This window comes from Capsicum annuum, chromosome 8 (genome assembly GCF_002878395.1).
Source record: "Capsicum annuum cultivar UCD-10X-F1 chromosome 8, UCD10Xv1.1, whole genome shotgun sequence".
Taxonomy (NCBI): Eukaryota; Viridiplantae; Streptophyta; class Magnoliopsida; order Solanales; family Solanaceae; genus Capsicum; species Capsicum annuum.
Genome location: NC_061118.1, coordinates 168,861,182 through 168,882,386, shown reverse-complemented (window position 1 = coordinate 168,882,386; position 21,205 = coordinate 168,861,182). Strand labels below are relative to the sequence as shown.

The window sequence follows — 21,205 nt, the reverse complement described above, 5'->3', positions numbered from 1 at the left end:
AACAAAAAAAGGAAAAAAGTTTGGTAACAATGGCACGTACATGACTACTGTATATGATTTTGTGTAGTTTTAAAATTTACTTAGGCTTTGAATTCTTTCCACCGATTAATTAATATCACTTGATATATTTATAATAAAACATTTCCTATTAAAAGTCATTAAAATTAATAAATTCTAAACATATGGTAAAAGAAAAATAAACAGACTTAATTTTGGTTTAAAAAGAAATTTCTTGTGTACATAAAAAAGGACTCGGAAAATTATAACGGCAAAAAAGGAAAAAAAATTTGGTAACAAATTATAATGACTATTGTAAATGATTTTTGTGTAGTTTTAAAAATCACCCATTAATTAATATCACTTATGTAAATTGTCTCTTTAATTAGTCCTAACACCATTCCTTTAAAACTATCGTAGGGAAAAAATATGTTTGGATTTAGAGTTTTTTATCAATTGAAATTTTGATAGTTTTTAGGATTGAAGTGACAAATTTATTTGTAATTTGAGGTAAGTTTTTAAAATTTTTAGCTTATTCATGAGGTTTACAATAATAATTAATTGTGTAATCTTCATAGACAATTGCTAATTGGATTTTTAAAAAAAAATCTTTGCTTATAACATTTTGGATGAATTTTTACCTATAACTGAAATAATCACATGTCTTATCTAATAGTAAGGATGTTGCTTACAACATCTTGAATTTGTTTTTACCTATAATTCAAATAGTGATGTATCTTATCTAGATAGTAGGGATTAATAAAAAAATAATCGTATCATAAATATTATTTAAATTGATGCGTATCTCTTAGATTCTGACAGTAATGGAAAGAGCTACCGCATGACAAACATAAAAGTGATGATTCATCAACCACTTGAAACTTCTTATGGTAAAATATATATGTGCTTACATTAAAATATATATTTATGTTTACATTATTATACTAAAAGTGTGAAGAAACTTTGAAAAGTGATTTAAATTTTTATACTTTATTAAAAATCTCCGCAATAGATAGAAAATTATTTAATTTTAAATAATCAAACTTTACACATGCGATTAAACTAGTATATATATATATATATATATATATATATATATATATATATATTCATAAATAATAAATTATGTTTAATTAACGTATAATATATTCATAAATAAATTATATATATATAATAATAATTAACATAAACTGGTAAACTGTATAATAATTATGTTTTGAACGTATAATATATATTATGAACATAAATATATATTATGAATAGCGTATAATGTATTCATAAATATATATAAATTAGATATTCATAAATTATGTTTAATTAACGTATAATATATTCATTAATTATGAATATAATATATTACGTAATATATAACGTACTTACGTAATATATAACGTATAATATTATGAATATATATATACGTTAATTATGTTTAATTATATATATATATATATTATGTTAATATATTTAATAATAATATATTATGTTAATTATGTTTAATTATATAGTTTAATTATATATAACATAATATATAACGTAATATATTCTCACACAACATAAATTATGTTTAATTAACGTATAACATATTCATAAATAAATAAATTTTGAACAATTTACCGTTTAAAATGGTTGTAAAATATATAAATTATGTTTATTTATATATTTTAATTTCTCTAAAAAAATAAAAAAAAAATTTAAGAATGAATATTTAAAGCTTAAAAAGAAATATATATATAAAAAAAGTTAAATAAGATGGAGGGTATTTTGGTAATCAATCAATTTTTTCCTAAAAATTATACCATGGATGTTACTCTGAATATAACAAACTAAACACTCAATAAAAAATAATTCCAACATAACTAATCCCAATATAACTTATATCATCATAATTTATTCCACATAACTAATCTCGGTATAACTTGTTTTCAAACCAGACAACCCTTATTACAGTAAAGTGAATTCGAACTTTTCTCGAAATCTGAATTATAAAAGTACCTTATATTTAGTCTTACACATTAGACATCACTAATTGCAAAGTTCTTTTAAGTGAGCTAATTTTTAGTTTTAATGAAGAAAAGAAAGTTAGATCTATAATTTTTGGGAAAAATAACATAAACATACACCTTACTCATTATAACAATTAATTATGTATCTTCATTGAATATATCAAGAATTAATTATATATCTCGATAGTTTTAAAATAGAAAAAAATATATCAAAAGCTGATTTATTATCTTTACTACATCGTTGGATTTATTATGTATCTCGACATATCCAAAATCAAAAAAATGTATTGAAATTTAAATATGTATCCTTACAAAGAAAAAAATGTATTTTCGTTGAATGTATCAGAAGCTAATTATGTATTCCAACACCCAAAATTAAAATTTTCAATAATTATTCAAAATGTCAAAAAATTTTATAATTAACCTTTAAACTGTCGAAATTTATGTTGTTTGCCCTTAAAAAAATAATTTTATTCACTAATAAAATTTATAAATAAACAATAAAACAATCGAATCTTACACATCCTCTGTATCATTTCAATTGATCATCTTACTAAAAATAAATATTTCATATTAATTTATTATCTTGACCAATTTTAATCCACCCAATTGCCACCCCTAATTAATATTACCCCTTTTTTATTCAATTTCACTGAGTGCTCCCATTGTTTCAACAATTTCCCTGTCGGTATGCTCTCTTTTGGGCATGTCGTCAAATGGCGAGTTGTCATGTTTGAGAAATGATCAAAATGTTCTTCAATGTATGGGCTTTAGTTCTATTTGGTCCTTAAATGTAATTCGGAAAATGGTCTAATATACCCTTCAACTATTAAAAATGGTACACAAATACCCTCCTGTAAACACATAATTTTTTACCAAACTAAATGTTTTACGTCATTTAGTGTTTAATATATATATATATATATTTAATTTTTATCTTATTTTTACAAGATTGCTTTTAAAATTTGAAAAACTACAAAAAATAGAGTCGTATTAAAATAAGTTATATATTTATTTTCTTCTTTTAAATTTTAAATAAATAATCTAGTAATATTAATATTTTCTTAGTCATATTTCTAAGATTAACTACTTAACTTATTCATATTTTATTAATTTTAAATAAATTTTATCATTTTTATTTTATTTAAATTATTACTTTAGAAAAAAAGTCTAATCCTAAAATCTACCCAACTCCCACGTTTCCCAATAAAATTATATTTCACATCAGAATTTGTTAAAAGGAGGAGACATTTTTTAACTTAAATTTGATATTAAGAGCATTTTGAATTCAAATAGGTGGATGGAAGAGTATTTTTGAACCAATAGATTACGAAGGACATTTTTGGATGAAAGAATATTTTTGAGCCTAAAGATGGAAGGAGAATATTTGCGTACCATTTTTCTGAAGGTTATATTAGACCCTTTTTCGAATGTAATTTGTGTAAGAAATGATTTGTGTCTGAAATAAAAATTTAAAAGAATACTTTTGTGTAGCAATTACTATATTAGATTAAACTTTTTAAAACACTTTTTAGTACTTATATTTTTACTTTTTTTTAATCTTTTGTAAAACACTTAAGGCCACTTACTTTTTTGATTTACTTAATTTGACCGGAGGTCGTGGAACTAATAATAATATTGCAAGAAAATAATCAAACTAATTTTTCTAGTTATAAAACTACTCCACTAACACTAGTTTTCACAAGTTATTTGGATCCACAGCGAAAGATTATTCAATTTATACATAATTAATTTTTTTGTCTCTGTGTAGTAGATATTAATCTACTTCAACTAAATTCATGTATTTACTTTCTTTTGATTTTGAACCCACAAGAGAAGTTGCTTCTTTTGGTTAAACATAACAGAAAATAAAGGTCAAATAGAGCTCAAAGAGAAAAAAAAAATAATAATATGTATGGGAATGGTTACTAGTAAACGCCTGCTTGAAAAAAAAAAGAAAAAGAAAAGGCGTTATCAGCGAAACCACCATTAAGTTTAATTTAGGCCTCCCATGAATCAAATAAGCACTTGTATTAACTCAGCTTATTTGGGATTATGAAGGCCATTTACCATTTAAAATCAAAACAACAACAACATACCCAATATATACAATAAGAAAAAAAAAAAAAAGTAGAAGAAAAAAAAATATGAAGAGAAAATGGAGATAAAGTTGAAACCCTAGCTGGCTGCTGTCAAGTAGTTCTTCAGACAAGTACTGTTGTTTGTGCGGCGATGGTTTATATAGTGTTCAAATGTGAAAGGGAACCCTATTACTATTATCCTTTTGACCCCTTAGTTTTGTTCAAATTCACTTTTTGATCCTGTTGTTTCAACTATTTACCTATTGATATAGGGATTCCCTCTGGGCAGGTCAAATGGACGTGTTAGGTTAAAATTTAGAGTTTAAATTGTATGCTCCGCTAGTGTATAAGTTTTTTACACCATCGGGTAATTTTGGTGATATTGAACCACAATAATTTATCTTTAACATTTATATATAAAAAAAGAATATCAAAAAATGTAAAAAAAAAAGAAGATATTTATGGCAAGTAGAATCCTACTTGGATTCCAACCAAAATTATTTCCATAGATAAAGTATTTTCTTTTTCAAATTTAATACAATGTGAACGTTTTTGTATGTTTCATCGTACAAGTAGGCATCACAGGTTGAAATCTTGTAAAAAAATATTTTTCAAGTAAGTTTCAAAGGTTACAACAAGTTTCTTCCTCTTAGCGGTATGTAATCATACATTTCAAACAAATTTTAGATTCTTTTCTTGTTTACTAGCATAACAAATCTAGTTGTTGATAGTGGAAGATTATTAGAAGCTTCATTAAGCTGTAATTAGTTCAAAAACCAATTGTTTGAATGTCACGAAAATGTGCAGAGCAAAAAATTTCAGAAAAAAATTGTACCATCAAATTCTATACGTAAAGGCGAACGATGAAGTAGTTAATATAGTTGATTGTTTAAGAGATAGTTAGAAAACTCTCCTAGATACATTTTCATTAACATGTAAAATTCAGAACTTTGATTTATAATTAACGTTTAAAGCAGATAGACTTTGTAAGTTCTCTAACTTCATAATTGTATTTTGCAGGATTAATGGAAAACTCAAAATCAGATGATCAAAATATAGGAGTGGACGTTTCATTAGAAGAAGCTAACATGTATGAAATTGGACAGATTGTTTCCAACCCCTATATCGATAAGGAATTTCAGTCACTTGATGATTCATTCAAGTTTTATCTTGATTATGCTCATCATACTAATTTTAGTGTGCGTTGAGGTCGTATGACTAGATCAAGAAAAGATAAATCGATAATTGGTCAAGAGTTTCTCTGTTCAAAGGAAGAATTTCGTTCAAAGAAAGATTTAGAAAGAAATAAATCACAAGATGAAACCAGAGAAGGATGCAAAGCGTTGTTATATATATCGAAGAAATAAGAAGATAAATGGGTTGTTTGTAGGCTTGTCGCTAAGCACAATCATGAACTTGCATCTCCAAATAGTCAAACGTTCTTGCGGTCAAAAAGAAAAAAATTTGAAGCCCAGAAAAATCTTATTTATTTACTTGATAACTCTGGAGTCCGTCCAGGTAAAATAGCTCAGTGTTGATAACTCAAGCCGGGGGGTATAGATCGGTTCAATTTGACAGGTCAAGATATTCATAATTATCTGCAAACTAGGAGACAAAAAGATCTCGAGAAAGGAGATGCACAACTGATGTTGCAATATTTTCAAAGACTTCAATCTGAGAATTTGGGTTTCTTTTATGCAATACAGATGAATGTAGATGGCCGTTTAGCAAATTGTTTTTGGGTTGATGCTAGATCTAGGATTGCTTATAAGAATTTTAGAGAAGTAGTTATTTTTTGATCCTATATATCTGACAAATAAATATAAGATGTCTTTTGTTCTATTTATCGGGGTTAACAATCATCATCAATCTATTTTGTTTGGTTGTGCTTTACTTTAGGATGAAACTCAAGATACTTTCGAATGGTTACTTCGTACTTGAAAAGAGGCAATGTTTGGGGTTGCACCACATACAATCATAACAGATCAGGATTTTGCCATAATAAATGCAGTTGCAGCAGTATTCCCTGATAGTGCACACCATTTTTGTATATGGCATATAACGAAAAAGATTCTAGAATATTTAAATCATGTTTACCGTTAGAATGACGATTTTAGTAGTAAGTTTAGTTGGTGTATTCATGAAACGATCACTCCTGTGGAATTTGAAGCAGAGCGGGCTAAAATAATGAAAATGTATGATTTAGGAGAAAATAGTGGGTTACAAAGGATTTATGTGATTCGTGAAAAATGGGTACCAGCATATGTGCGTACTACTTTTTGTGCAGGCATGTCAACAAGTCAAAGAAGTGAGAGTATGAATAAATTTTTTAAAGATTATTTAAATTCTAGTACTCGTATAAGTGTATTTGTGGTGCAATACGATAAGGCTATTGATGTAGATATGATAAAGTAAGGGAGAAGGATTACAAGACAAAATATTAAAAACCTATCTTGAAAACTTCGTATCCTATGGAGGATGAAGCAGCAAAGAAATACACTAAAAAATGTTTCAGATTTTTCAAGAAGAACTAATTCAGTCTAAAAAATTTATCTGTGAAAAGATTGAGGTCAGGGATGAAATAAACCTCTATAAAGTTCATCAGCGTGAAAGACAAAAGCCTACATATATCGTCAGTTTGGATCTTGCATTGAAAAGAGTTGCTTGTTCGTGCCACAAGTTTGAGTTCATGGAAATTTGATGTGGACATGTACTAATGATATTCATCAAGAAATAGATTCACTCTCTTCCGATATATTATTTATTAGATCGATGGACTAGAAATGCAATCAAAGAAAAAGTTAATGATCCTCCAAATGATAAAAAAATTTTAAACCTTCTACTTTATTGTTTAATAATATTATGATGCAGTCTATGGGACTATCCGAATGAGCTACAAGGTCAGAAAAATATTATCAATTTGCACATCAAAGGTTACTGCAATTATGTGGAGAACTTGATGAACTTCCTTATGAATCTGAGAAAGATTGCGTACCGGATAGTCAAGTTCATGAGAAAGATTGTGAAATGAATTCATGTGAAATAATACAAGATACTAGACTGTTTGACCCTCCCGTAGTGATAATCAAAGGACGTCTGAATTCTTTGAGAAACAAAGCTGGTATAGAAGTTACCAAGAAGGCTAAAACAATTTCTTCTCAAAAGACAAAAGAAGATTATTCTCAAAAGGTCAAAAAGGTTTTCACTCAAAAACAAAAAAATGCAAACGAAAAGTACTAAGCGTAAGAGAAAGGGGACAAGGTAAATTTTCTTTGCACGATGCATATTATTTTTATTTGGAGTTACTCCGTTAATAATTTTTAAAATTTTATATGTAGTTCAAACTCTAATGGCGAAGTCAAAACAAAATTACAACAACATCTGACGAGGCTCATGCAATGGTAAAAAATATTATATGCAATTTTTGTTAATTGATTTATTTTCATGTACCGTACTCTTCAAATAACAAAATACCTTCAAAAATTTTCATTTAATTTGAAATCAATTTCAGCAATGTTCAGAGTTTTATCAAAGACATATTGAGAACACTGATTGTGTTTATGCCACCTCATTTACGGTAAAGAACTGTTCTTACCTTGATCTTGTCATTTATATGTTGTTAACATGTTGAGATGTACGTTGATGAATTATAACTCTTTCTTTCAGAATCTGATGAAAGCAGCTTCAACACCATTCCAACAATATCATCCTAGTTAGTGAGTAAGAAGACAGAAGATTTAGAGCTTTAGGATACAAAGGAAGTAGGAAGAAACAGTTCCTTACACTTTAGTTTATTAGTTTTTCTCTGGTTTACTTTTGAATTCTCAATAATCCTTTAGTCATCTATTTTAACGTGTGTATGTTATAAAAATAGTTTTGGTAACTGAACAGTATAGAAGTTTGTCATCTATTTTTGAGTAAAAAATATTCTATTTAATAATGGGTGTGAAAGTTCTCTCTACCTCCACGAATTAGTTGTAAGGTATGCTCACATTTGTTAAAGTATTAATTATGTCTTCATAAATATTGTGTTTTTACTTTAGTGAACACCCTCTCTAAATGTTGTTAACTAGTGTTTGTTAGAATCTGCCATATAGAAGCTTGATATTGATTGAGACTTTGGGTGAGAGAACTAATGTGCAGAAAAAAAATATATGTGCGAACTGATTATTCCACATTTGTGCACTTGTGTTTATGGTGCTTATGAGTTTTCTGTGTTTTTGCAAAATTTATTTGAAATGTGGATTATGTTATTTCTTGTGAGGAATATAAGTATGTTGCTCTAAAAGTTCAAAGATTGCTTAACATTATACAAAAGCGGATATGGATAAAATGGAAAAACAAGAGATATATGCAAAGATCATAAAATATATGTGAAATCACTTATCAAATAACTTTTTGTTAATAGACAATACCAAGATGGTACCACGAGAAACATAAAAATCTTGACTTGTATTACGTTACATATTTAGGTTCTAACAAGTCCATCAAGTCTAAATACATTTAAATAAAATTTCATTTCTTACAATTGTACATTTTCTTAATACATTTATACTTGAAAGTGTAAAACGTCTCTTTTTTCTCTTTGAGGTATCTTCCATTACGTTTATCTCATAGAGTATATACGTTGGTTGGGTGAACAAGGGAGTTGTATATTCGCTGTAGAAGCCCCTGCTTCAAATCTGATGTATGATCGCTTGGATGTTGCACAACAACCATCCTTTAGTGCTGCTAAGAAAAAATTTAAGACACAGACCTGCAGATGTAAAATTGTTAAAAGACAGAAAATTAAAGCTAAAAAGGATCTTTCGGTCCCTGAAAAGATCCTTGTCATTTAACTTGTATTATTGTGCAATGTGAGAATATAATATTTTATAGAGAATTGGCAAACTTCATAGGTACCTATGGATGAATTTAAGTCATATAAACAACTTGTACATATCTTTTATGCCTACTTGGTCCCTACTATTTAAGTGTTTAGCTAATTTTCATCCAAGAAAATCTGCAACTTATTGATTAGATATAACTAACAATTCAATTCATTGAATGACTGAATTCAAAAAACTTTAAAAAATAATAAAAGAAGCATCACTTTGCAGTTAATAAAAGAATAACTGAGGTACTTGGAAACCAAGATTTTGATGTGTGTTTAAAATCAGTCTGTTTGAAGAGATTGACAGATAAATCAGGATTCTAAATAAATTTATATGGTAACTAAACTTAGCAGAAACAGAGATAGCTTCTCGTTTGGAGAATCCGAGATAGTTGATTAGGTGATTAAGAAATGGGTCAAGGTAGCATTTGAGTATCTTTGATAAAGACAAAACTCGAGCTTTGATAAGCATTCTTGATTTGAAAGCCAAAAGGCATATAGAGGTTACGAGGATTTATGCTTCAACTTCATATATCCTTGGGTCAAGCAATTCCAAAGGCATAATTCATAAACATTGCACTTTAAGTGTACCAAAAAGAAAAAAAATTAGGCTCTTATATAAAACATTCATTCATGCATCATTCCTGTAGCAACCTAATCACACACTAGGAAAGGAAAATCTTAGATATTATTAGTGGAATGAAACCAGTGTAATATGTGGTGCTACTTAATGTGTGCATATTGAATTCGAGAGTGGACACTAGTCGCGTTTTCAGGATCAGTTGTAGCACCCCTTGCTCTCGGGATCATATGATAGAATAACCCCACCATGATTTTCTACCAGAAATTCCTCATTTCTCATGAACCCAATAGTATATGATATCCTCCCTCCAAAATCACTACAAATTTTTAAGTCCATGACTCCATTTCACCGTACTGGTTCATCGACCAAACAGCATAACGATCACATGATTCATCATGATCGCGATCATTTTCATACCAAATCATAGAAATTCGACCCCAACACAACCATTTTGATTGATCGATAAATCAAGCAAAACAAGTACAAAAACGTCAACTTGGAAAAACTCGTAAGAATTGAGAAAGTGACATTGGGTAATTGAAATGGCATACGATCAAATTATCAACTAACATCTGGAAAGAAGTCATCAGTAGAAATAGGAAAAGAACCATTATAATCAATTGAGACATGCACTGTAAGCTATTGGAGAACTTGCACCAGATTTTCTACTCTGAAAGAAATTTGTAGTAATGGACAATGACATCAATAACCAAGAAAGAAATTAATCATGTACTGCATAAATATAAGTAGGGCAGCAAAACATTATTAAGAAAATTCCATCTTCCCTCAATACAGTTAACAAAAGATGATATAGATACTTCTATCTATATAAGGTACAATTATTTGAGCACCCAGTACACATTCTGTAATATTAGCAACAAAAGTAACCAAAAAAAAACACCTCTGTTTATTTTTACTTATCATATTTCGCTTCATGAGAATCAATTTGACTAATCTTTGAAGCTAGATTAAACTAGATTAATTCAAAGTCACGACGAATATGATAACACCCATAGTTTTCATGACGATTGGACCCTGTCCTCTCCTAACACGGTCCAGCCCTATTATTACAAGTTTTCTCAATGGCGTCTTGAATATAAAGAGCACGATTAACGTCATTCTGAAGAAACAGTTGATGAGAAGCCATTTTAATGAAACATTATTCTATGCATAATATGAGAAGCAATTGAAAGTAGAAATAAAGAATTCAATTTTACCTGGAAGCTTGAAAGTTGAGATCGAAAAAACAATAAATTTTTGGAGAAGACATTCGTGATGTAATTGAAAATTCTATACTGAATCAGAGGAAAGGAAATAATTATTTTAGATGGAAACTGGGGATTTTAAGGGAATAGAGAGGGAAAAGGTAAAATTAATTCATTAATTTTATTTTAAATTTAAAAAAAAAAAAAAGAGAAAAGAGTTAGGGAAAATAGGTGACCTGCTAAAGTTACCTGATAGTATAAAAAACTTATACACTGATGGTGCATACAATTTAAACTCTAAAATCTAAACAAATCATAATGTATTCGCCACAAAAATGGGGTGTAGATCAACCAGTTCAAGTTTTATTGAATTTTAATTTTTCTTTTATATGTTCATTATTTTTAACGTGCCTAATAAAAGCTATTTTTTTTCCTTTTTATGACTATATATAATGTATCAAACAAAATAAATTATTATATATTTTATAGGTTAAATTTGTTACATACTTACCTAATATTATCCTAAATGTATTTTTTAGTTATACACATGAACGGACATAATTTAAGAAGAAAGATTAATTAACGACAAAGATAGTGGCACAGGGTCAAACCATTGAACTACAAAGGCAATTTGGGCATGTTGAGACTTGAGTAGGACATGTTATCGTAGGATCTTAGTTGACATCCAAAGCCTAATAGTCTTAGTTATTTCTTCTATTTCATATTAGTTGTTTTGGAACCTTGAAATTTTGATGAATGACAATATGAATAAAACAAGTTGAATTTGATTTAATCACTTGATGATAAGGGAAAGCAAGTTGAGTTGAAAAATGAGTCCTATGTGAAGAAGGAGTTTCACTTCTAAGCATATCCTTAAGAGTCCAATGCGTGGAAGGAGAAAGATTTTGAAAATTGAAGAATTCAAAAGAGTTGGAGTTTTACTACAGCACTAAGGAGACAAGAGTTGGAATTGAAGAAGGAGTTTCACTTGAAGTAGAACTCTATGCAATGAGAGTTCTAATTAAAGTAGGAGTTTGAAATAAAGAATGACTCTTTGGAGAGTTGTTCTTAAATAGAAGATGCAGCAACCAGAATAATTCACACACTTAAAAAAAGCAGAAAAGCTCAATCGACAGATTGACTTCACGAAGTACTACTCAATCACTGAAGAAACATGTTAAAGAACCTGGTCCTCAGTGCAAAATCCAGCTAAGAGTTTTAGCGTTGATTTTTAGAGTTGTTCATTATGTTTGAGCTATTTATGTAATATTAGTTTCAGTGTATTATAAACTGAATTAGGAGCTAGTCTTCGAGTTGGGAAAAACTCAGAGACTTTGGGAATACATACCTTGGGAGGTGTGTGTGTAGTTAGGAATTAGAGTTTATAATTCCTAGTTATTGAGTTATAGGGATTAGAGTTTATAATTCCTAGTTTTTGAGTTATAGGAATTAGAGTTTATAATTCCTATTTGTTGGTTACAAGAGTTTTATAATCAGTCGTTGTTGAGGCTCAGAGTTTTTTAGTGAAGTTGGGGTTAAATCCTGTAGAGGTACAGGTCGTGATTTTTTACACCTTTTGAGCCTGGTGTTTTCCATATAAAAATCATTGTGTTCTTTACTTTTTGTTTACTGCTTCCTTGAAACACGTCAGTGGAACATGTCAGGCAACATATTCCATCGATAAGCAAAAGTTAGGTGAAAATAAGAAAATCAGTAGGGCACGAATTCTTAACAAGTGGTATCAGAGCGAGGTTGTCTTAAAAAGGGCTAGCACCTAAGACAAAGATCAATATGATGAATTCTGCACCACCTACTGGTCACAGTGAAGGTCAATCCACTATTAGACCTCCATTTTTTGATGGTTCTCATTTCATTTGGTGGAAAATCAGGATGAAAACATTCATTCAAGGGGAAGACTACAAGTTATGGGATAGGATCACTGATGGTCCTACTATTCCAATAAAGTTAGAAGATGGGAAACAGGTCAAAAAAGTAAGAAGTGAATTCACTCCTCATGACTTATTGGCATTAAAGAAAAATGCTAAGGCCAAAAATATTTTGGCCTGTGGATTAGGACCTGCTGAATACAACAGGGTATCAACATGCACCACTGCTAAGCAAATTTGGGATGCTCTAGTAAATGCTCATGAAGGCACATCTCAAGTAAGAAAATTCAGAATCTCTCTTCTCTTTACTGAGTATGAGGCATTTAAAATGAAGGAGAATGAAACCTTGCATGAGATGATGACAAGGCTTACTACCTTAACAAATGAGCTGACCTCCTTGGGAAAAGCTATATCTGAAGAAGAACAAGTCGAGAAGGTACTGAGGGTATTACTAAAATCAAAGTAGAATGTTAAGGTGACTGCGATCAGGGAAGCAAATAAGGATCTTGCAGGCATGACCCTGGATGAATTAGTGGGGAATTTAAGAACTTATGAAATGAAAATTGATGGAACTAAAGTTCTTGAAGCCCCAGAGGATATCTTAGCTCTGAAGGCATCTTACAGTGAAGAAGAAATTGAACTTGATAAAGAACAAGTTGCCTTTATATCTAAGAACTTCAGCAAATTCTTCAAAAAGAAGAAGGGAACAGGTAGTAAGAAATAGTCAAATGACAATCTAAATGGATGCAACAAGTGTGGTAAGACTGATCATCATATCAAGAATTGTCCTGTCTGGGAAATAGAATGGAGAAAGCAAAGGGCTGAAAAGGAGTTGAAAAAAAAAATCAAAAAGAGAGAAGAATATGCAATGGTAGCAGCTTGGAGATTTGACTCAGATGATGATGAAGTTGATGAAGCAGCACTCATGGCTCTTGTAGATTCAGACTTGGAGGAAGAAGATGATGCTTCTGAGGTAAGTATACTTGAACTTAAACAAAAGTTGCATTTATTTTCTAAAACAAAACTTATTTCATTGATGAGTGCACTAATTGATGACTTCCAAGAATCAACTTCTGATAGGGATGAGTTGTTCAACAGTCTTGCAAGCATCAAATTTGATTTTATTGATTTAGAAGCTTCCAAGAACATTGTCGAATAGGAAAACTGCACTCTCAAGAAACAGGTTGAGCAACTTGATTCTTCAAACAGTGATCTTAAGTTTGAAGTTCTAAAATTGACACTCTCTGAAAAGGGAAAAAAGGCCATGAGTAAAGATCAAGAAAATGCTGAACTTGAGCTAGTTAGATACAAACAAGAATGTCATGATCTAACTGAAAAAATAAATAAGTTGAGTCAAGAAGTTTCTAAACTAAAACGTGATCTTGAAAGGGCAAATAGGTGGACAAACTCCTCAAGAATTGTTCATAAATTGGGGGAAAGAAATTACAGTGAAAAGACAGGATTAGGATTCCACAAAAATTTTGATGTTCTTAAAGATTTATGTTATATTTGTGGCAACCTTGGACATGCAACCACTGAATGTTCAGTTGCTGCCAAAAGCAGATCTAGCAGTCTAAATCTGGCAAATAAACTATCTCAGACCAAGAAAAGGATAAGTAAACCTGATCAGAGAAACAGCCATGTAACCTGTTCCTGCATGGACTAGAAGAAATCTGATTCATCCATTTACTCATAAGAAAGGACCCAAGCTTGTCTGGGTGCCTAAATTTAACCCCTATTTTGTTTTGCAGGTGAGAGTGAAAGGAGGCAAGCAAAATTTATACATAGATAAGGCTTTCTCAAGGCATAAGACTAGAAGAAAATAAAGTTTCTTTCACTCACCACATTTAAAGGGGGAATGGATCATTTGAAATATGGCTAGTTTTATGGTGCTTGTGTAAGGGGGAAGCAAGGGAGGTTTAAAAAAATGAAAAAAGAGGATGACTGTGAAACTAATGTGCATGCACAGGAACATGTTGTACCACCTGGTTCAACTGTTGTACAAACTGAGGGCATATTGACAGGGGGAACATATTGTACCACCTGGTTCAACTGTTATACAGACTGAGGGCATATTGACAGGGGGAACAACAAATCAAGAAATTGATGCATCAATAACACCAACACAAGCTCATGATAATTTTGTTGGTAATTCATAAGAATTGGTGTTGTCACAAGAATCTTGAGATATCTCATGGGAATCAATGGCTTGAGACTATGGTATTCAAATGAAAGTAATTTCACTCTTGAGAGCTATAAAAATGTTGACTATGTGGGTTACTTAATTGACTGGAGAAGCACCAACGGCACTAAGTAGAGAGCATTTTGAAAGGAATAGGTTAGACTTGGGGATGATTAAAATTGCATGAACTCCCCTTAATGATTGACTAGAATAATTATTTTTATTTTTAATCTTATTAGCTAAAAAGTTATTCTATTCAGTCTTGCACATTTAGTTGTGTGTCCCAATTCCAGATTTTTGACTTTTTAAACCTAATTTTGTATTAGATTGTGCAGAAAAATAGGTACAAACAAGCAATTGTGACCACAAAGTTCTTCTTATCAGGTATGTTCTACACTGACATAAGCATAGGCTATCTAAGTTGAAACAGTTGAGCACACCTGTTCAATTCCACACACTTCATCCTCTCATTGTCTGATAAAGCTAATGAATTGTTGACCAAATTTTCTTTGATTCTCTCCAAATGGGTATGCACAAGTGTGTTAATCCTATACCAGAAATTCCTTCTTCTTTCTCAACCAAAATATCAGTTGTGTACCATGGATTTACCAAGCTTGATCATCAATCACATGCAGCATAAGTTTTCTGAGAAATGAAAAGGGATATGATCTCCTTTTTAGCTCCTAATTGGTTATTTTTTGGGGAATTCTCAGTCCAAGTTCAGGTTTGACATATAAAACAACAATAGATGTTTTTCTACAGATGAACTGTGTTACTCTACCTATTTCAGTAAGGAGCTAACACTCATTTAAAATAAAAAAATTACTTTAGCTGGAAAAAAAATTGAACTAGAAGCTGCACAAGATAGTCATGAAGTGGAATAAGAGGTACTTAAGGCTAGGATCATGACTTTGAAACTTGACCTTAATTGATAAAGGAATGAAAATGTTGAAGTCATTCGTAAATGGACACAATTGATACCACCTGTTTCACCTTTCTCATCAGCTCCTCACTTTTTGTATCCTTAGCCATGTCCCACTTTTATATCATATTTTTTAAATGCTTAGTTGTTTTGCTTTGTTCAGTACTAGCTTAGGTTTAATGAGGAACATGCTCTGACAGTTAAATGGAATGGTTATCTTTGCTAAATTGACTCATATTTTTGCTCTCTTTAATACATTATTATGTTGGCTAAAATCTTTGTCTGATTGTTTTGGTGATTGTCCCAGTGGCCATGCATAGCATAATAAATCACTTTGGCTAGTATATTATTGCATTGAAATAATTTTCGATGATGCCAAAAGGGGGAAGATAAGAGGGTTATGCAATGTTTATAACCCATTGACTAACTTGTGTCATTCTAGTGTTTTAAACTTTAGTGCCAACAGGTTAAGATGTTTGAATGCACAAAGACAAAAGGTCTGTCATCATCAAAAAGGGGGAATTTGTTGGAACCTTGAAGTTTTGATGAATGACAATATGAATAAAACAAGTTGAATTTGATTTAATCACTTGATGATAAGGGAAAGCAAGTTGAGTTGAAAAAGGAGTCCTATGTGAAGAAGGAGTTTCACTTCTAAGCATATCCTTAAGAGTCCAATGTGTGGAAGGAGAAAGATTCTGAAAATTGAAGAATTCAAAAGAGTTGGAGTTTTACTACAACACTGAGGAGACAAGAGTTGGAATTGAAGAAGGATTTTCACTTGAAGTAGAACTCTATGCAATGAGAGTTCTAATTAAAGTAGGAGTTTGAAATAATGAATGACTCTTTGGAGAGTTGTGTTTAACTAGAAGATGCAGCAACCAGAATAATTCATGCACTTAAAAAAAGCAGAAAAGCTCAATCGACAGATTGACTTCACGAAGTGCTACTCAATCACTGAAGAAACACGTTGAAAAACCTGGTCCTCAGTACAGAATCCAGTTAAGCGTTTTAGCGTTGATTTTTAGAGTTGTTCATTGTGTTTGAGCTATTCATGTAATATTAGTTTCAGTGTGTTATAAACTGAATTAGGAGCTAGTCTTCGAGTTGGGGAAAACTCAGAGACTTTGGGAATACATACCTTGGGGGGGTGTAGTTAGGAATTAGAGTTTATAATTCCTAGTTATTGAGTTATAGGGATTAGAGTTTATAATTCCTAGTTGTTGAGTTATAGGAATTAGATTTTATAATTTCTATTTGTTGGTTACAAGAGTTTTATAATCAGTCGTTGTTGAGGCTCAGAGTTTTTTAGTGAAGTTGGGGTTAAATCCTGTAGAGGTGCAGGTCGTGGTTTTTTACACCTTTTGAGCCGGGTGTTTTTCACGTAAAAATCATTGTGTTCTTTACTTTTTGTTTACTGCTTCCTTGAAACACGTCAGTGGAACACGTCAAGCAACACGTTCCATCGATAAGCAAAAGTTAGGCGAAAATAAGAAAATCAGTAGGGCATGAATTCTTAACAAGTTGGCATAAAGCCCCATGTGTGTTGTCTATTCAACGATTTTTCATATTCAAAAGTCAAAACCAAATTAAAGAAAGGGAACTTGAATAGATAGAGTATGTTCTGTTTTAATCATGGTAAAGAAAAAACAAAGGAAGAAGATACTCAGTGGTAGTTTGGTGTGAGGTATAAGGCATAATAGTCTCGGAATAAATTGCAGGATTATTTTACACAGCTTTTGGTTGGAGGTATGACTTAATATCGAGATTATTTATTCCACGTATAGTGATGGAATATGTTATCCTATATATATGGTGAGATAACTCTTTCCCAACCAAACGACCCCAATAAGTTGAGAATTTACTTTAGAAACAACAGCCAAAAAAAAAAGAAAAAAAAATTACTTTAGAAAGAACAGCCAAAAAAAAAAAAAAAAAAAAAAAATTCCTTTAAAAACAACAGCCAAAAAAAAAAAAAAAAGTGCGTCTGCCGGGAGTCGAACCCGGGTCTATTGCTTGGAAGGCAATTATCCTAACCGTTGGACTACAGACGCGTCGATGCTGTCTTTCCTCAAAATATAGTACATGTACGTTTCAAAAAGTTTACTCTTTCGACATACCCTTTTCATCTTAATTATGGATAACGTTTCACTTTGAGATATAGTTCTTTAAAAAAGTACTCTTAAAATTTGTACTCTACAACAAGTATTGAAAATTTGTATGACTATGAATGATCATCCCATTAGTGGTATAGTAAAACTTTTTAATGATATTGTGCTAAAAATTTTCGCAAAATCAATAGAAAAATGAGATTTTTTCGGTCCTGTTGCTCCGATTACAAACATCACTTTCTTCTTGTTCAACTTATTGTTATTGTTGATGAAAGTGTTTGTTTTTCTAAACATAAAATAAAAATAAATATTATTTAATTAGTTTAAAATTAGACGATAATGATCTCATGATGAATACTACTCATGCATATGAAAGTAATTTAGAATATAGATGTTGAAAATATTACTTAAATTAATAAGTAGTGACTTTGCTTATGAGATGAGATTGATTGTGTTGTTCTTATAAATAGAAAACCTTGTTTAAGATTGAATATATTATGCGTCAATATATTTTACTTGAAAGTGGTTAAAGAAGAATTGGAAGTATAGCTCAACAAACAAAACGACGAACTTCATTAAAATAACTATCAAGATCAACTACACAAAGTTGATCAACATAAAATGAAATCGAAACCCCTCTCCAAGAAGAAAAAAGTAAAAACAATAAAACGAAACATATGACTAGAAACATCACACTTAAATCACAACAACAACGAATTAAACCAACATTAATTCACCACTCACTACTCATCACTAGCAAATAAAAGAGAGAGGGGTACGTCTCAGTACGAAACTTCAAATCCTAGTTCCGTCTCTAATTAATTAAGGGGAGCAATTAGGAGAATCAAGTTCGCATTTAGATGGAAGATCCATAGCAAGAGTGGGATTAATCTTGAAAGCAGACAACATTGGACTGTTTTTGTAAGTGCAAAGACAAGGCAAGTCTGCTTTGCTTAAAGCAGCACAACATTTATCAGATGGTGGCAATGGTTTTGCCCCAGATACTGCTGGCTTGCATGTCATTAAGTCATTAATGGTTAAGCCACAAAAGGAATTGTTTGCAGGGGCCATTTCAATTCCAATGGCTGAGACCATGAGCAATGTTGCAAAAATGACAAGCTTTTGTTTTGCTTCCATGTTGACTTAGTACTACTTTAGAGCTTTGCTTTTTTTGGGTGGTGTTTTTTGTGGATGCGGTTAAGGGCTTATATAGAGGATTATGAAGAACTAATTTCTTTATGAGTAAATACATAATTACCTCCCTGATATTGGTCGAGATTTTCAAAAAGACACCTAAACTCTGAATTCGACCTATTACCCCACGATTCTTCTTTATTTCGTTGCAAACACACCATTTTTCGCTGAATCTCAGTCACAACAAAGAGAGAACACATGCACCAATCAGGTGCTGCCACGTGTTAAATACGTTTAATTCCATATTTTTTTAATAAAATTTTCCTTTTTATTTAATTTAACACTCCACCACACCCCCTCTTCCCCCACCCCACACCCATCCAGCAACCGCCCTCCCCGCGTCCAGCAGCTTCCCTCTACCCCCACCCCCATTCAGCACCCCACCCCATCACCATCTCCCCCTAACCCCCCACTCCATCAGCATTTCTGCCTATTTTTTTTTTGTTCAAATCACTTCAAAAAATAGTTTTATGATTGAATTGAGTTTTAAAGATAGTTAAATTATATGATTTAATTGAAAATGGAGCTTTAATGATATGATTTTTTTAAAAAAAAAAAAGCTTCAACGGAGGAGCTTTAATGGCGACATTGTATTGAAGAGCTTTAATGGTGTTGAAGAAGACATTATATTGAAGAAGAAATGGTGGGTAGTTAAATGTTATTATTTAATTATAAAATGGAGCTTTAATGAATTATTTTTTTTTTTTTGAAAAAAAAAAAGCTTCAATGGAGAAGTTTTAATGGTGAATTGAGTTGAAGAAAAAAGAGTGGGTGGATTGGGGGCTAGGGGGTAGGGATAATTTTTAAAAATAAATATTATTTTTTTTTAAAAAAAAAGAATATAAATTATATATCAATTATTTTACACATGGCAGTTTTTAATTGGTCAAAAAGGTCAAATTCGAGCCATTTCACGCGCCTGTGGCACGTGTATACGCGCAGAGGGTCAAAATGGTGTGTTTGCAACGAAATAAAGAAGAATAATGGGGTAATAGGTCGAAAGAAAGTTTAGATATCTTTTTACAAATCTCGGACAATATCGGGATAATTATATATTTTCTTTTTATTTATTTATTGTTAATGACATTTCACATGCAACACCATGACATGTCTCAGGATAATATATACTATAATGATTTAGTACAATGTTTAGGAAAGCATAACGATTGGTCTCTTTTTATGTGAGACAGATGGGGTTCATATACAGATCGGGTAGTTCTATATTACTCGTTAAATTCACTACGCGAGATGTATAGAATTAGTTTATTATTTATATTATAAAAGAGAAACTCAATAGAAAAATATCGAGCTACATTTTACCTTATTAATCCAATTATAAATAAAATTATATAAAGACATGATTTGAATCAAAATTATTAGATTCTATCGAGATTATAACTTTAAGGCAAACTCTGTCCCTGATTATAGCAATTATTATAAAGTTACTTCCCCATTATAAACTAAGAAAAAAGTGATTGTTACTTTATTTCAACGGTTGAGTGATTTTTTCTGTTATAATTTTTATATAAAGAAAAAGAATAAATTATTACATGATGAGTTAACATATAATATAGGGGTGGACCTAAGTTGAAAATATTGATGCTTCGGCATCTGTTAAATCCGATGCAGAATAGGTATAATTATATAAGAAATGTATAAAAATTAGTTTAAGATGGGAAAAAACACCTGTTAAACCAAAAAAAGTAGCTAAGTGCTTTGATTTTCATGTAGAAATTAGAACCTTAAACTTTTGGATGACAATATATGTATTTGAATTTTGTGAGAACCCACGACTCCTAAATTCTGAGTGCGAATCAAAACTATTGATTAAGGAATAAATTTAGAGAGAATCTCGACACCAACTAAGAACAAGCATTGAGGTGCTGATTAGTGGCACTTTATATCTCGTGATCACTTGTGATGTGAGGGGAAGTTGGCAAAATTGGCTTCATATATCACGGACTAATAATAGTACTTTGCAGTTAAAAAAAAAAAAAAAAACACTTTGTTTAATACTAGAATAGAAACAAGTAATCCAGCTTTTATAATATTGCTTTTTGCCTGTCTTATCAATAATTCTTTACTTGTCACGAGAGTGATGATTTTAATTAATATATATGATAACTTTGACCCTTCTACTTTTAGCATTGAACTACAGTGAAACCAGT

General features: G+C 30.8%; 1 protein-coding gene and 2 non-coding genes across 3 annotated transcripts; all 3 read right to left on the bottom strand.

Moving 5' to 3' along the window:
- Positions 1-3,909: 3,909 nt before the first annotated feature.
- On the bottom strand, positions 3,910-4,054 carry LOC124886908. The gene has a single exon (XR_007044309.1). It is a non-coding gene; the product is annotated as a small nucleolar RNA snoR83 (small nucleolar RNA).
- A 13,660-nt stretch (positions 4,055-17,714) lies between these two features.
- TRNAG-UCC lies at positions 17,715-17,786 on the bottom strand. Its single transcript has one exon. It is a non-coding gene; the product is annotated as a tRNA-Gly (tRNA).
- A 607-nt stretch (positions 17,787-18,393) lies between these two features.
- LOC107879993 (putative lipid-transfer protein DIR1) lies at positions 18,394-19,036 on the bottom strand. The gene has a single exon (XM_016726917.2). The coding sequence runs from the start codon at positions 18,978-18,980 to the stop codon at positions 18,666-18,668; it is 315 nt and encodes a 104-aa protein (XP_016582403.1). The 5' UTR covers positions 18,981-19,036; the 3' UTR covers positions 18,394-18,665.
- Between the last annotated feature and the right edge of the window lie 2,169 nt (positions 19,037-21,205).

Coding starts and splice junctions, on each gene's coding strand:
- LOC107879993 (XM_016726917.2), bottom strand. CDS start 18,980: ATGGAAGCAAAACAAAAGCTTGTCATTTTTGCAACATTGCTCATGGTC.